The following is a 13,961-nucleotide window of genomic DNA, read 5'->3' as shown; positions in this document are numbered from 1 at the left end:
CTGCTTCGTGGACCACGAGCATAGAACTTTCATGTCATTTTGAGCATTTTTCTGTAATTTGACTACTATATAGATGTCTTGTAGTTTTAGTTCTGTTTTTTTTTGTTTTTTTTTTTTTTGCGGTACGCGGGCCTCTCACCGTTGTGGCCTCTCCCGTTGCGGAGCACAGGCTCCGGACGCGCAGGCTCAGCGGCCACGGCTCACGGGCCCAGCCGCTCCGCGGCATGTGGGATCTTCCCGGACCGGGGCACGAACCCGTGTCCCCTGCATCGGCAGGCGGACTCTCAACCACTGTGCCACCAGGGAAGCCCTAGTTCTGTTTTTTTTTTTAAAGCGGTCATTTCACATAATCAAAAAAAGAAGGAATCATGATAATGCTTTTTAGAGAGAGGGAATAAACATTGTAAGGCTTAAAAAAAAAACTTTTTAGCAAAGACACCGACTGTTTTAGTAAGGATTTTTATCTGCTCTGTTCCTGCTATATGCCCAGCCTCTGAAATAGTACCTCTTCTTGTAATCAATAAATATGTGATGAATAAATTAATAATTTTAAAAAGCATTTGTGAACATACAGTATCAGAGATGTGTATTTCGTATTGCTGTTTTTCAGACTGGGAGGTTTTTTTCAGAAGCATAAAATCTTTAAAAAAGATTTTAATTGGAAAGGTGGCTTATTTTATGATTCAGAAAAGAGGAATGAAAACCTCAGGAATTCATCCTTTGCAGCTTCAGTAACCTCCTAACGATGCACCTCTGTTTGTAGTTGTTGAGGTTGTTTGCTCGCTTTCCTTAAATGTAAAGCAGAAGTGTGTTTTGGATCAGAAGCTGCCCTTTCTATTGTCCTTAAATGTTTGCAGGGCCCCGCAGAATCTCATCAAAGCCCTTCTGATGATTCGGCACTGTGCAAATAACAGGTTTCCGTTAGATGGTTTTGTGTTCACGTGGCTGTGTAATATGCCAGAGAGTGTTCTCTTTGGGCCAGTAAACCGTTCTGACTGCAGACTTTTTAAAGTGTGATACTGTCTATCTATTAGCACCTCAAATCAAATGAGCGTGCTATAGTTAACCTGTGCAGATGCGGGGCTGTCCACCCCAAAAGTGAGAAGTACTGCTGAGTCACTACTGTCAGCATTCTGATCTAAAAGGGTCTTCCCAGCTGTTTATTAACAACAGAAGAAGAAGTGAAAGAAGCTAAAATCGTAGGGTGACTTAGGGAAATTGTATTATAGACAGAAAAATGGTATGTTTGCTGTCCAGCTGACTCTTGAACAACACAGGTTTTGAACTGCATACGTCCACTCATAGGTGGATTTTTTTCAATAGTAAATGCTACAGTACCACACGATCTGTGGTTGTCTGACTCCACAGATGCAGAGCTGCAGATAAGGAAAGCCAACTGCAAAGCTGGTTGGCACCCCTAACCCCCGTGTTGTTCAAGGGTCAACTGTATATCTGGGTCCTAAGTTGGTATTTTTTATTAGCCAATTTTAGTAATTTGTGTAAACAGAAATATAAGAATCTGGGCTGTGTGTGTGTGTGTGTGTGTGTGTGTGTGTGTGTAAATGTTTCCCTTCAAGTAGATTAAATATTCTCTGATGATACTTCCAGGTACTACATTACTAGTGGGTTGTGTCTGATCTACGTCTGAAGTCCAGCGTTATTACTGAACTAAGGAGTGTGTACTAAGAGTCTCTAAGCCTTTAACGAGATGTTTTGTCTACAAGGTAGATAGATAGATTCTTTTCAAAAATATCCATTTGAGCATGAAAAATACTTTTTGAGTGTTTAATTAATAGGTACATGAACCACAACTTTAAAATGAAGCAAGCATTTAGATTAAAAAGGAAAGAGGTACATTTTGGGTAAAGAATCAGACTTAGGTGTAAAGATGGATTTGACTGATTTCGTTGAGGGCTAAACTGCTGTGAATTACAAAAGGACACCCATCCACTCTGGTGAAACATAATTTTGTCAAAACCCATTTCAGGATTCAGGCCTTGATGGAATGCCGGGCTCCCCTCCATCCTCTCAGCCTGACAGCGAACACATGGACAAGCCCAAGCTCAAAGCCGGAGGTTCTGTGGAGAGTCTGCGGAGTTCTCTGAGCGGTCAGAGCTCAATGAGTAGGTCTAGTTTGCAAACGTAGATGATTTCCTTGGAGTCAAAATCAGACTTTTACTGAGTGTCAGGTTCAGGCAATTTAAAGATAAATTAGACCAAGTTCTTACCCTTAAGGTGCTGTTACAGAGACAGACCTGCAAAATAGCTGGCCCTAGAGTCCTATTTGTTTAGTAGTTGATGTCCAGCAGTGCCACAAAAGAGGGGGTAATGATTTTGGTTGGAGGAGAGAGGGAAAGCACGCCAGCAGAAGAGCTGGAGACTGGAGGGGGGTAGGTCAAGGGGAAGGGCCCATGAAGATGAGCAGCAAATTGAGAGGAGAGGACCAGGGCTCTGCTGCACACACGCTGCTCTCCTGACCCCTGGGGGCATCCTCCACCTACAGTAGCAATTAGCGATCCTCTGACCACTTTTTTGTCTTATAGATTTTGGTAAAAATCTCTCATCTGTGCATTGCCCCCTGCCATCTTCCTTGTCATAGTGAATCCAATTCCTTTGTTAGCATTTTAGTGGGGGTTTAATAAAAGAGAAGACAGATGCTTCTCTTCAGTCTCCAATCCTTAATCAGAAACATTTTATGCAGAATTCAACACAATAATGTAATGTTATTTTTCCCTGATGCATTTTGGGTAGCGGGAAATGCCAATAATTCTCTCCTGGCTTGACAAAGAAAGCTATGTCTTCATAACTTTTATGAATACAAAATGTTGATTAAAACATTATTATCAGGGCAATAAAATAATCAACTAAGAAACAGGAAAAAAAATAATATTAAGAGGAGAAGAGAATGACCGATGTCCCTGAAACAAATGCTGTGCAACCATTCCCGGTCCAATGGTGGTGTCTGCCGACTGCTATGGGGGAAGAGACCAAGTTTAAACTCACTACTTTAAAAGCATTTGGCCTTGAGCAAGTTACTTGACCTCTTTAAGTTTCCTCATCTGTAAAATGGGGTAAAAATAGCATGCCTGACAAATGAGAGGTTATGAATGTTAAGGGTGGTGTCCTCCATCAGGGAGTCTCGGTGTCACCTGGATTCCCTGGTCATAAAGATAACTTGATGGAGGCCCCTGTCTGATTAGGGGCTTGATCAGGGAGAACAGTCAGAAAACTCAGATCCTCCCCTGGACTCTGCTCTGGTCCTGACATTTGGCTGTGTCTCGTGACTTCCCTCCTCTGGCCCTTACCTTCCTAGCCTGTGATGCCTTCAGTGCCTTCTTTTTTAAAAAAAAAAAAAAAAATTTATTTATTTATTTTTGGCTCCGTTGGGTCTTCGTTGCTGCACGCAGGCTTTCTCTAGTTGCGGCGAGCGGGGGCTGCTCTTCGTTGCGGTGCGCGGGCTTCTCATCGTGGTGGCTTCTCTTGTCGCGGAGCGCGGGCTCTAGGCGCGCGGGCTTCAGTAGCTGTGGCGCACGGGCTCGGCAGTTAGGGCTCGCGGACTCTAGAGCGCAGGCTCAGTAGTTGTGGTGCACGGACTTAGCCGCTCCGAGGCATGTGGCAGCTTCCCAGACCAGGGCTCGAACCCGTGTCCCCTGCGTTGGCAGGCGGATTCTTAACCGCTGCGCCACCGGGGAAGCCCCCTTCGGTGCCTTCAGCTTTGCTGTTCAGGAAATCGGTATTGACCCGTGTTCTGCCTGTTTTCCTGTACAGGTGGTCAAACAGTGAGCACCACCGATTCCTCGACCAGCAACAGGGAGAGCGTTAAGTCGGAAGACGGTGATGACGAGGAGCCCCCGTACCGGGGCCCGTTCTGTGGGCGCGCCAGGGTGCGCACCGACTTCACGCCCAGCCCCTATGACACAGACTCCCTCAAGCTCAAGGTGTGTGTCTGCCCGGCCTTGGGGCAGGAACACTGGGTGCCTTGTTGCCTTAAGAGGTGTTCTCTTCTCCTTGCCGTTAAGTGCTGGGCTGTTGTGGTGCAGACTGGCCAGTGTCTCTGCTACCTTGATGAGCCGGTCTCCTCTGTAGTGGAAAATGAAACAGAGAACCAGCCAGCATTTGGGGATGGAGGAGGGTCTTGGGTTCATCCTCTGTTGTCACCACCTCATCCCTCTGGCCCTGTCCTCTGACCTCAGCTTCCCTCCAGAATTCCTGTGGCCCTCCACCCTCCAGTCTCTGTGCTTTCACCAACTGAAGAGACATGACTGGCTTCTCTGTGTGATCAGTGACATTCATAGGGGACAGACGGGGTTCCACGAAATGTATGAAGCGATTACAGGACAGCGGTTGCCACTGACATCTGATTGGTGGGAATTCTTTTTCTAAGAAGTAGGTGCTCTCTAGGTAAGGGCAGGGCATTTAGAGAGCCAGGTGCCCACCCAGCCCTGAGCCCTGGTGGACACCTCGGGCCACTGTCCTGTGGTGCAGGAGGCCAGAGGGGATGGGACCCTGGGCCTCCAGGAGATCCGGCACGGTCAGGAGTGCTCTGTCCGGTATCTGCCAGACTCCCAATCGTAGCAGGTGACTCGTGGAGCCCTGATTCTGGTCTTCATAGTGTCTTCACATGCGTGTGATTAACGCTTCTGATTGACAGATGGTTCATGCTTGGAAATGTACCTAACGGAAAGATCTTTGTTCCCTGGGCCACAGAAAGGAGACATCATTGATATAATCAGCAAACCCCCCATGGGCACCTGGATGGGCCTGCTGAACAACAAGGTGGGCACATTCAAATTCATCTACGTGGACGTGCTCAACGAGGAAGAGGAGAAGCCCAAGCGGCCCACCAGGAGGAGGAGGAAAGGAAGACCCCCCCAGCCCAAGTCGGTGGAGGATCTCCTGGATCGCATCAACCTCAAAGTTAGTTCCGTCCTGTCCTGGTCCCACATCTGCTACGATGAGTACACATTATCCTACAGAAATAGTTACCAGCGCCATGACTCTGCCCTTGACCTCCGCTGGGGGTGGTAGCATAAACTCCAGGTTGAAATTCGCTCCTAGTCCAAAGAGCAGCTTTCAAAGAGCTGTGAGCTTCAAGCCACTACCAGGAAGGGCTGTAAGCACAAACTCCTGGCGCCCTGGCTGGCTTCTCAGAGGCCGTAAGGATTCTCCCTTCCACCCTCTCTCCCACTATTACTCCCGGCATCTAGCGGGGTGGGTCTACGTGGTAGATTCTGTTTCCTCCTTGCAAAACTCTCTTGCTACTCAGGAAGTCGCAGGTCTCTGTGAGCCGGATTTCAGTAGCTCTAAATGAAAGAAGAATCTCCTCCGCTGCGCACTGGGTGGCATTACAGGCTTCAGCTCACAGCAAGGGCACAATTAAAATGCAAGCCAGTGGAGTCCATCTCAGCCTGCAGTGTAAATCTCCTTAACGCCTGATGAATGAAGTGCCCCGCCTGCCCACTAAGCTGCAGGACTGGGAGGTGCAGACTGTGCTACAAAGGATACTTGCTAATTTTTGAATTAGCATAAAAATGACTCTGGAAAAAGAGCTTAGGGGTTTGAGGCCGGTCATCATCGGTCGTGGATCACATGGCTGGGCTGCTGACTCACTTCTGTCTTGTTTCCCTCCAGGAGCACATGCCCACTTTCCTGTTCAATGGATATGAAGATTTGGACACCTTTAAGCTCCTGGAGGAGGAAGATTTGGACGAGTTAAATATCAGGGACCCAGAGCACAGAGCTGTTCTCTTGACAGCCGTGGAGCTGTTACAGGAATATGACAGTAAGTCCTTCCCAGCACAGACGTGTTCACTGTTAGATCCGCCACGTTCTCAGGTCACCAGCAGGCGTCCTGTAAGCTGCGAGCGTACGCTTAGGTCCCTGGAGTCGCTCATTCGATACTACTCTTTCCAAAGCCAAGGTCAATTTTGTATCATGTCAGATAGCACCAAGACATAGATTCCCAAAGCAGACCTTCCTGCCAATGCAGGAGCGACAGAAAACCTTACTAGCCTATACCTTCCTGGAATGTTTTTAGGTAATCGTTGAGGAAAATGCTCCTCTGAGTGACTGAGAATTGAATTTCAGTTTTCTTAAGACACGCGGTTCATGCCACCTTGGGGGCTGGTGGGATGTGCAGCCTTCAGGAGGTCATAGGATTCCTGGGCACAAGAGTAACCGACAAACTGGGAGTATCTTGCCCCACCAAGGGTTAATTACTTCTCCAAGCACATGAGGAGTTGTTTTCTGATTGAATAGGTTAATTAATGAATAAATGAAATTCATCAGCTTGCGTTAAAGAAGCAGGAAGTAATCTCAAGTGAATATGTAGAGCAGAGAATTCCATGCTGCGATTTCTCAGCTAAAAGGATAGCTCAGTTTTACAACCCATGAAGAGAATTTAGTGAGCTCACAGCTTTCATGTAGTCTATTTGAATATACTGTGTCCTTTGCTCCATTAACCCAGTCTTACCTTGCTCTTTATTCTTCAGTCTGACATCAGAAATATCCCTGAAGTTATTCATCACGAAGTGGGGAGTAACCTTGCCAGTCATTGAATTCTAATGCATTTTCTTTCAAACGCTCTGCTTCAGGGATAGCAGTAGCTAATAGCATCTCCATTGCTAAAAGACACACCAAAACCATGGTGAATGGCGGGGAAAAAAATTGTACATTACTGAATGTATCAGGCCCAAGAGACATGGAAGCAGGTGTCTCAGTGCAGTTAAACTCACGTCTGCTTAATAAGTCCTCCCTCTAAATTAACTGATGACACACCATCAGATAGATGCCTAAACCCTAGATAAACACACTGCCTTCAGGGATAGATTTGGAGGGAACTGTGTTTCGCAGTTAACGTCACTTTATAACCTGGTCTCTTTAGTATTGGAGTTCCCCAGGAAACACCTGGGGGGATCTGCGGCCAGGTTGTGTCAGAGCCTGGCCCAGTGCCTGGAATGGCCGACCAGCTATATTAATATCCATTAACGTCCAGTCATCTAGTCTCCTGGACCACACCTGCTCTGGAAAATAGCTCATTTGCTCTTCCTCAGCCACTGAGAGCGGCTGGTTTATAAACTCCATCCATTGCGTTTCCTTTAGCATTCAGACAAAGGAGGAGCAAAGCTAAATTCTGAGTATAAGGTGCAGGGTCTGTCTCTGTCATGCCACAGGGGCTAAGACTCCTTGTCCCTCCTGGGATCATGTCCTGAGGTGTGCACTTAGGCGTAGTTTATCGGAGGGAATCTTTGCCCCTCGTGACGCTCACTCACAAGTCTAAGGAAGGCGCTTTGCTTCTTCATAAAGCCCATTTTGAACCTGTGCTGTGCCGCTGTATAGAGCATCCCGCGTACATAAATTAGTACTCCTTTTTAGTAGTTCTAAAACAAAGGCGTCAAGGGCTCAGGGGTGCCAGTCAGCACCAAGAGCCTGGATGCAGGATTATCCTAGGCTTAGAAGATTCTACATGCAGCGCTTTTAAATTCATTGTGTTTAAGAAGTACTCTAAGTAACTGATACCCTAGAGGAACACAATAAATTTCTGTCAGACTAGACAGATCCAGAGACATGCTGAGATCTGAGACATCTTGCACATCCTCCAGCTCAGCCCCCCACAAGAGCAAGAGGCACATCTGCATCATTGCTTGGCACTCAGATGGGTCCAGCTTCTCTCACTGCATCTGTGCACAGGGAATGCCAGCCCTCCTGCAGGGCTCCATTTGGAAAAAACTCTCAGCGTCCCGGGGCAGTTCTTTCTACTGATCCCAGACCCACTCTCCTAGGTCTGCCAGATGAAAGCTCTCGTTTAACGAAATCATTTTCATAAGAATAAGACTTTTAATCAGGAATTATTTCAAATATGCAGGAAAGTACAGAGAAAAATAAAACAAATCCACATACCACTTCCTAAATCCAAGTAAAGTTAACATTTTGTCATATTTACTTCAGTGCTTATTTTTTAAAGACATAAGTGTTGCAAGCCCATTGGAAGGCCTGCTATCCAAGAATCCCATTCCTTTCCCTTCTTCTTTTCCAAGGTAACTACGCTCCAGAAAATGGCACATGTCCTCGCGCATCAGCACCTTTTGATGTTTGGATGTCTCCTCAATGTCTTAGCATATTCTTTCTCCTTGTGTGTGCGTGTGTGTGCGTGTGTGTGTGTGTGTGTGTGTGTGTGTTTGTATTGAGATGGGGTTGGGGAGAGCTTTAGTCCAAATTCAGGTCATGTCCAAATGGAGTTTCAGCCCCACAACCCAGTCCTTCGCTCTTACTTGACTGTGAGAATGTTCGTGATTCTAGCTCCCCTTCTTTCTCATCCTTTGTGCCTTGGCATTTAATTCTAGTGAGTATGGGGTGCGGGGAGGATGTGGCCTTGAATGTGCAGTACATCTAAGACGTGCCCCGCCTCTTCATTCTCCCTAATGAAGAAGGACAACCTACTGGGGAAACACTAGCTTTTAGTTTTAGGGAATTTTGCTAAATTTGTTGGGTTCCTACAAGTAGCTGCTGATTGGATCCTTCAGGAAGAAAGTGGCTCTGGTCCCTTGAATAGGCCTCATGATTTTATGGATTGAACTGCGGTTTTCAGGCAATGCAAGGGACCCCTTCACTCCCCATAATAACTTCAGGTATCGTGCTGCGTGGTGAGGCTGGCATCCCGAAAGATGCAGGCACAGTCTGCATTTTCCTGCAGTGGCAGGGACAAGTCTTCTGTTTTAGTCCCGTCGGTCAGCACTTTGGAGTCTGTTTGGCCGCTGCAGTACACTGAACTATCTCGCCAAGGACAAACTGCATTGATTCCTCTTCCTGGGTTGTAATTGATAGCTCCAAGCCCTCATTTTATAAGTATCATTTTCCAAAATAACATGCTAGGCTAGAACAAAGGCCATTCCAAATCCACAGACTCCTCCACGCAATGAGGACACCACTCTAGAATGTTCCACTTACGGTGTGGGGGAGGGGAAAGGGTTTTTCTCTTTTGCTTCCAATTAGTTAATTTTTCATTAATCACTTTAAAAATAGCATTTCTTAATTTGGTGCTCGAATTTAAGGGCTTGTTCCGCCATGATTTCTGTTATAAAATGCTTTCCATGTGAGACATACAAACAGGAAGTGGTCAATGGACAGTAGGAATGGCAGCCCTCAGCCTTCCCGCAATTTTTTTTTAATGACCCAAGAAAAGGCATCAGATTTCTGGTTTATTGATTTAGTGTGTGTGTGTGTGTGTGTGTGTGTGTGTGTGTGTGTGTGTGTGGTGGGGGGAGGCGAAGTGAAGAGAGAGAAAAGTAAATTAAAGCCATTTATCGTCAACTACTTATTTTAGGTAGAAAATGTTTTCTTGGTTTCCATTTTTATCGACCAAGCATTTAGTCTGCATAATGATTGAAAGACAGTCTTCCTGTAACTTTGAACCTACATAAGGCCAGCCGTGCCCTCTTTATAGAATGTGCAGAGTGACACAGCTGGGGTAGTGAAGGCCCACGTGATTTCCCATGTGATTGGCTCTAGGCCGACTTTCAACAGAAAACATCTGATGCTTCTCTCTAGAAGGATTCCTTAGGATGAGGATGTTCAGCCTTCCGTCATCCACCTTCAGGGTATTCTGTACTCAGTTTCCAAGTTGGAGGGTGTTTTGAGCTTTCCATATCTTACCCTTTGTGTGCAGGGAATAGAAATGCTGACCCAAGACAAAGAGAGAAGCAAAAAGGAGAGAAAACCCTCTAACCTATTCCAAATAACAGTAGCAAAAGGATTTGCCCCTGGCCCCTCATCGGCTTAGGGGTTTATGTCCCCCTTATGTCAGCCTTGCTCCCTTTGAGATGATACGAGAGCCAGCACGCGTCACAGAGGGTTAAACATGCTCCTAAATGCTAATAAAATTTGATGGTTTATTTGACACTCACTTTATATTAGCTCCCAAATTTGGAAAGCTGGGAACAAATAAATTGAAACACAAAATCTCCTAGATCTCTAATATTAAAGTATACGGCGCAATTCCTCCTTGTGAAAAAGGCATTTATTCAGTCTCTGCTTCTACTTGGTGGTACTATCCCTCAGAAAGGACTGTGGTTGCTCTCCCCCCACTTTTGACATGATGCTCTGAATTTCTCCTCTCCCTGGTTGGCCTGAGGGTAACTTAAAAGGCATTGATGTATTTCAACTATGTCCTCTCTCTACAAACTTACCTTCCTGTGATACTTGATTTGAAAAGAAACGTGTTCTGATCTCACTCGTTCATTTTTATCTCATTTACTTTAAAATAATTTGTTCTCTTCCAAAGTCCAAGGCTTCAAAACATATTGGGAGAACTGGGGATAAAATTGGGACGCAGTTGATTTGGAGCCTGCTTTTCATTCCTCTTACGAGCCCATGCTATGTGTTCATCTTCTTTAGGTAACAGCGACCAGTCCGGATCCCAGGAGAAGCTGCTTGTTGACAGCCAGGGCTTGAGTGGATGCTCTCCACGAGACTCAGGATGCTATGAAAGCAGTGAGAACTTGGAAAACGGTACTGTCAGCACAAATAATCATGAATGCATCTTCATACGCAAGACTTCTGGGCCATTTCTTGACATCTGTGCTTTGGCTAATGACTGTCTTTCTTCCTCAGCCTGAACCATTGCTTTTGGAAAAACTAGCCACTTGCGGTGGCTTCTCTTGTTGCGGAGCACGGGCTCTAGGCACGCGGGCTTCAGTAGTTGTGGCACACGGGCTCAGTAGTTGTGGCTCGCAGGCTCTAGAGTGCAGGCTCAGTAGTTGTGGCACCACGGGCTCAGTAGCTGTGGCTCGCGGGCTCTAGAGCGCAGGCTCAGTAGTTGTGGCGCACGGGCTTAGTTGCTCTGCAGCATGTGGGATCTTCCCGGACCAGGGATTGAACCTGCGTCCCCTGCATTGGCAGGCGGATTCTTAACTACTGCGCCACGAGGCAAGTCCTCCTCCTTACTTCTTAAATGGTAATGTGAGTTTTTTTTTTTTAATAGATTATTCTAAGACAAATTAGTAATATATTAAAAATACCTAGCAGTTTGTAAACACTGATTATGAATGAGGCAGTGGGCTAGGTGCACACGTATGCAATTGCTAATTATCACTCAGATCCTGCAGTGCGTATTTTATAGATGAGGATGCTAACGAGAGATTAAAAAATAACTGAGGCCCTTGTTCTTTTCCTCTTGGCACCACTCTGACTCATAGTCATAGGCTCTCAGTCAATGGTAGACAATATTTTAGACCTGATTTCCCAATACCATAAGCATTTTCAAGTCCATACTCTAACTACTTAACGTCGTCATACATCAGCCAGGGGTATCGGGGCTTAGTTGAACTTCAAGCCAGAAGGGATTGAGTTTGTATGTTATCATAAGTACTTTCACAAACCATGGATTAGATGAAAATAGGTGGACCTATTTTGGGAACAAGGCAAAAGGCAACATATACCATAAAAGGTCTCTTTGTCTATTTGTTTGCTTGTTTATTCTGAAGAGCAAGAATATCCCAGTTCTTGGGACTGTCATCTGTGAGTCTCTCATTTCAATATGAGGATTTTGAGGAGCCCCGCTGAGAACATGATGCAAAGCCAGGGCGTGAAGGTTTGGTTCCTTCAGTATCATCATCATCCCTCACCTCAAGTTTTCTTCTTAAATAGACAGTAAAGCCTGAGCAGGGGCGGCCCTCGGTGTTCGGACACTGCCCTGGGAAAACAGGCATGCTCGTTAGTTCAGGGATCGCAGTTGCACGATGACTCCTTCCATAAACAGATAGATTGGGATTGACATATATACACTAATATGTATAAAATGGATTAACTAATAAGAACCTGTTGTATAAAAAAGAAATAAAATTCTAAAATTCAAAAAACAGATAGATCCTGGCAGCAGTATATCATCATTACAGTATGAAAATATCTAAATTCATATTAAAATAATGTGAAAAGTCTTTTCAAACATTTCTTCATTTTTATGAAAGCTAGATCTCTGAATGAAGGGTATATAATTAAATCTTAAAGAGCACATTTTTGTTTTAAAAAAAAAATCTCAAAACTTCAGACCAGCTAGACAGAAAGAATATCATACCCACATCCAATATGGTACTTCCTTTCTCCCCGCAGACAGCATGACTGGGGGCTCAGAGTTAGTTCCCCAAACTTCACATCACGGGGCCAGCCCTCCTCATGGTCTAGTTTTGGGAAGTTATTGGAGAATGTGTATTTTTGGCTCCCATACCCACTACAAATGTGGACTCAGTTTGAATCAGTGGTTTACTTATATCCTCCATAGTTATGTGCACATAGAAGACATTTACTAAACAGATTTTGGAACAACAGGATCAACCATAAATTTCACTTTGAAAAGCAGCATAAACATATACAGTGAAGATATGAAATTGCCGGAAGTCCACAATTCAAACCAACCGAAAGCACTTGAAAAGCAAGATGTTTTCAAAATAGATTTGACATTTCTCCCCGCCCCCCCCCCCACCTTTTCTGCTTTGTCCACGTAACAGTTAAGGACATGGTACCTCCCACTTTGAAAAGCAGCATAAACATATACAGTGAAGATATGAAATTGCCGGAAGTCCACAATTCAAACCAACCGAAAGCACTTGAAAAGCAAGATGTTTTCAAAATAGATTTGACATTTCTCCCCGCCCCCCCCCCATCTTTTCTGCTTTGTCCACGTAACAGTTAAGGACATGGTACCTCCCCACCTTTGTTTTCTCAAACATTAAACCAAGCTGCACGATTTTGTTCTAGTTTTACCAGGAGAGTATTTTCACCGAGTGGAGAAATAAACGCAAGGTTTACAGAAGCAGCCCCTCTTATGCAGTTCGTAACTTCTGGTTCAGAAGCTCATGCTGCCTAAGGCCCTGGTTTTTAACTGTGGTCTGCGGGGTCCCGAGGATGGGGGCCTTGGTGCCGGTGTGTGGGCCTGCGCCTTGAGAAACCTCCACACTTCAACTTTGATCTGTTTTGTAAATGAAGCCTCATTAAAAAGGATCCTCCTGCTTTGAAAAGTACGGATTTTAAAAGTGCGGTGTTCTGAAAAATGACCATTCTCTGACCATCGTGAACGCGGTGATAATCTTTTCCTTTCTGACTTCTTGGCCGTTCTCGTTTCTAGTTAGCCTCTGCTGACTTCCGTGTGAGGTGAATAAATTCCATCTAAAATACCTGCGGCCATAAAACCTAAATTGTGTGTCTCCTATGTCCTCTTCTCTTTGCAATAAAAACCAACATTTGAGTGTTGGGAACTATCAGGTCCATAAGGAAAACAGCTTACCACGTAGACCATCCATCAGGGCCACACGAGCAGCAGCCGCACGGCCTGAGGACGGAGCAGTTTCGGAGGGAGAGGGCCGTTTGAGGGCCGCATGCCTTGTTTGTTGCTTCCCCGTCCTAACAGTCGGGAAGCAGTCCGTAGGAAATTCAGACAGGTTACTTGTCTCAAACAGAAGAGGAATCTTAAGTGGATTGGGGTCAGGTGCACTCAGGGTTACCATGGGCGGCTCTGTTCACCAGACAGCAGTAGCAATTAGTATCGGTCAACAGTTGTCAACTAAGTAGACTGACTGGTTGATAAGTTCAGTTATCAGTCTGACAGTCATTTTATTTTAATCGGGTCTATCGCTTCAGTGGCAATTAGAGCCATATCAGTATCTAATAGATTGTGGCGACATACTCACTTCAGCCTGTTTACTCATTTGTACCAAGGTCGGCTGACTGTTTCTCGGGTACCTTTATTTTACACACCTGAGCAAAACACAAAGCGGGGAGGGCTCGAAAGGTTTGGGAATTCAGCGGTCACCAGTGAACCTTGGGGAATACCATTGAAAGAACCTGTCCCAGGGCCTCCCTGGTGGCGCAGTGGTTGAGAGTCCGCCTGCCGACGCAGGGGACGCGGGTTCGCGCCCCGGTCCGGGAAGATCCCACGTGCCGCGGAGCGGCTGGGCCCGTGAGCCATGGCC

General features: G+C 45.7%; 1 protein-coding gene across 5 annotated transcripts in view; it reads left to right on the top strand.

Annotated features, from left to right (window-relative positions):
• The window catches only part of SASH1 (SAM and SH3 domain containing 1), a 338,740-nt gene that overhangs the window by 316,908 nt on the left and 7,871 nt on the right, over positions 1-13,961 (top strand). For all 5 annotated transcript variants that reach the window (XM_055087444.1, XM_024122578.3, XM_028494340.2 and 2 more), the window contains 5 exons: positions 1,988-2,123; positions 3,769-3,938; positions 4,708-4,917; positions 5,632-5,782; positions 10,393-10,506. In XM_055087444.1, coding sequence (XP_054943419.1) covers positions 1,988-2,123; positions 3,769-3,938; positions 4,708-4,917; positions 5,632-5,782; positions 10,393-10,506 — 781 coding nt within the window. The remainder of the gene's footprint in view (positions 1-1,987; positions 2,124-3,768; positions 3,939-4,707; positions 4,918-5,631; positions 5,783-10,392; positions 10,507-13,961) is intronic.

The sequence above is a fragment of the Physeter macrocephalus genome, chromosome 10 (genome assembly GCF_002837175.3).
Source record: "Physeter macrocephalus isolate SW-GA chromosome 10, ASM283717v5, whole genome shotgun sequence".
Taxonomy (NCBI): domain Eukaryota; kingdom Metazoa; phylum Chordata; class Mammalia; order Artiodactyla; family Physeteridae; genus Physeter; species Physeter macrocephalus.
This window is presented reverse-complemented; position numbering and strand designations above follow the sequence as displayed.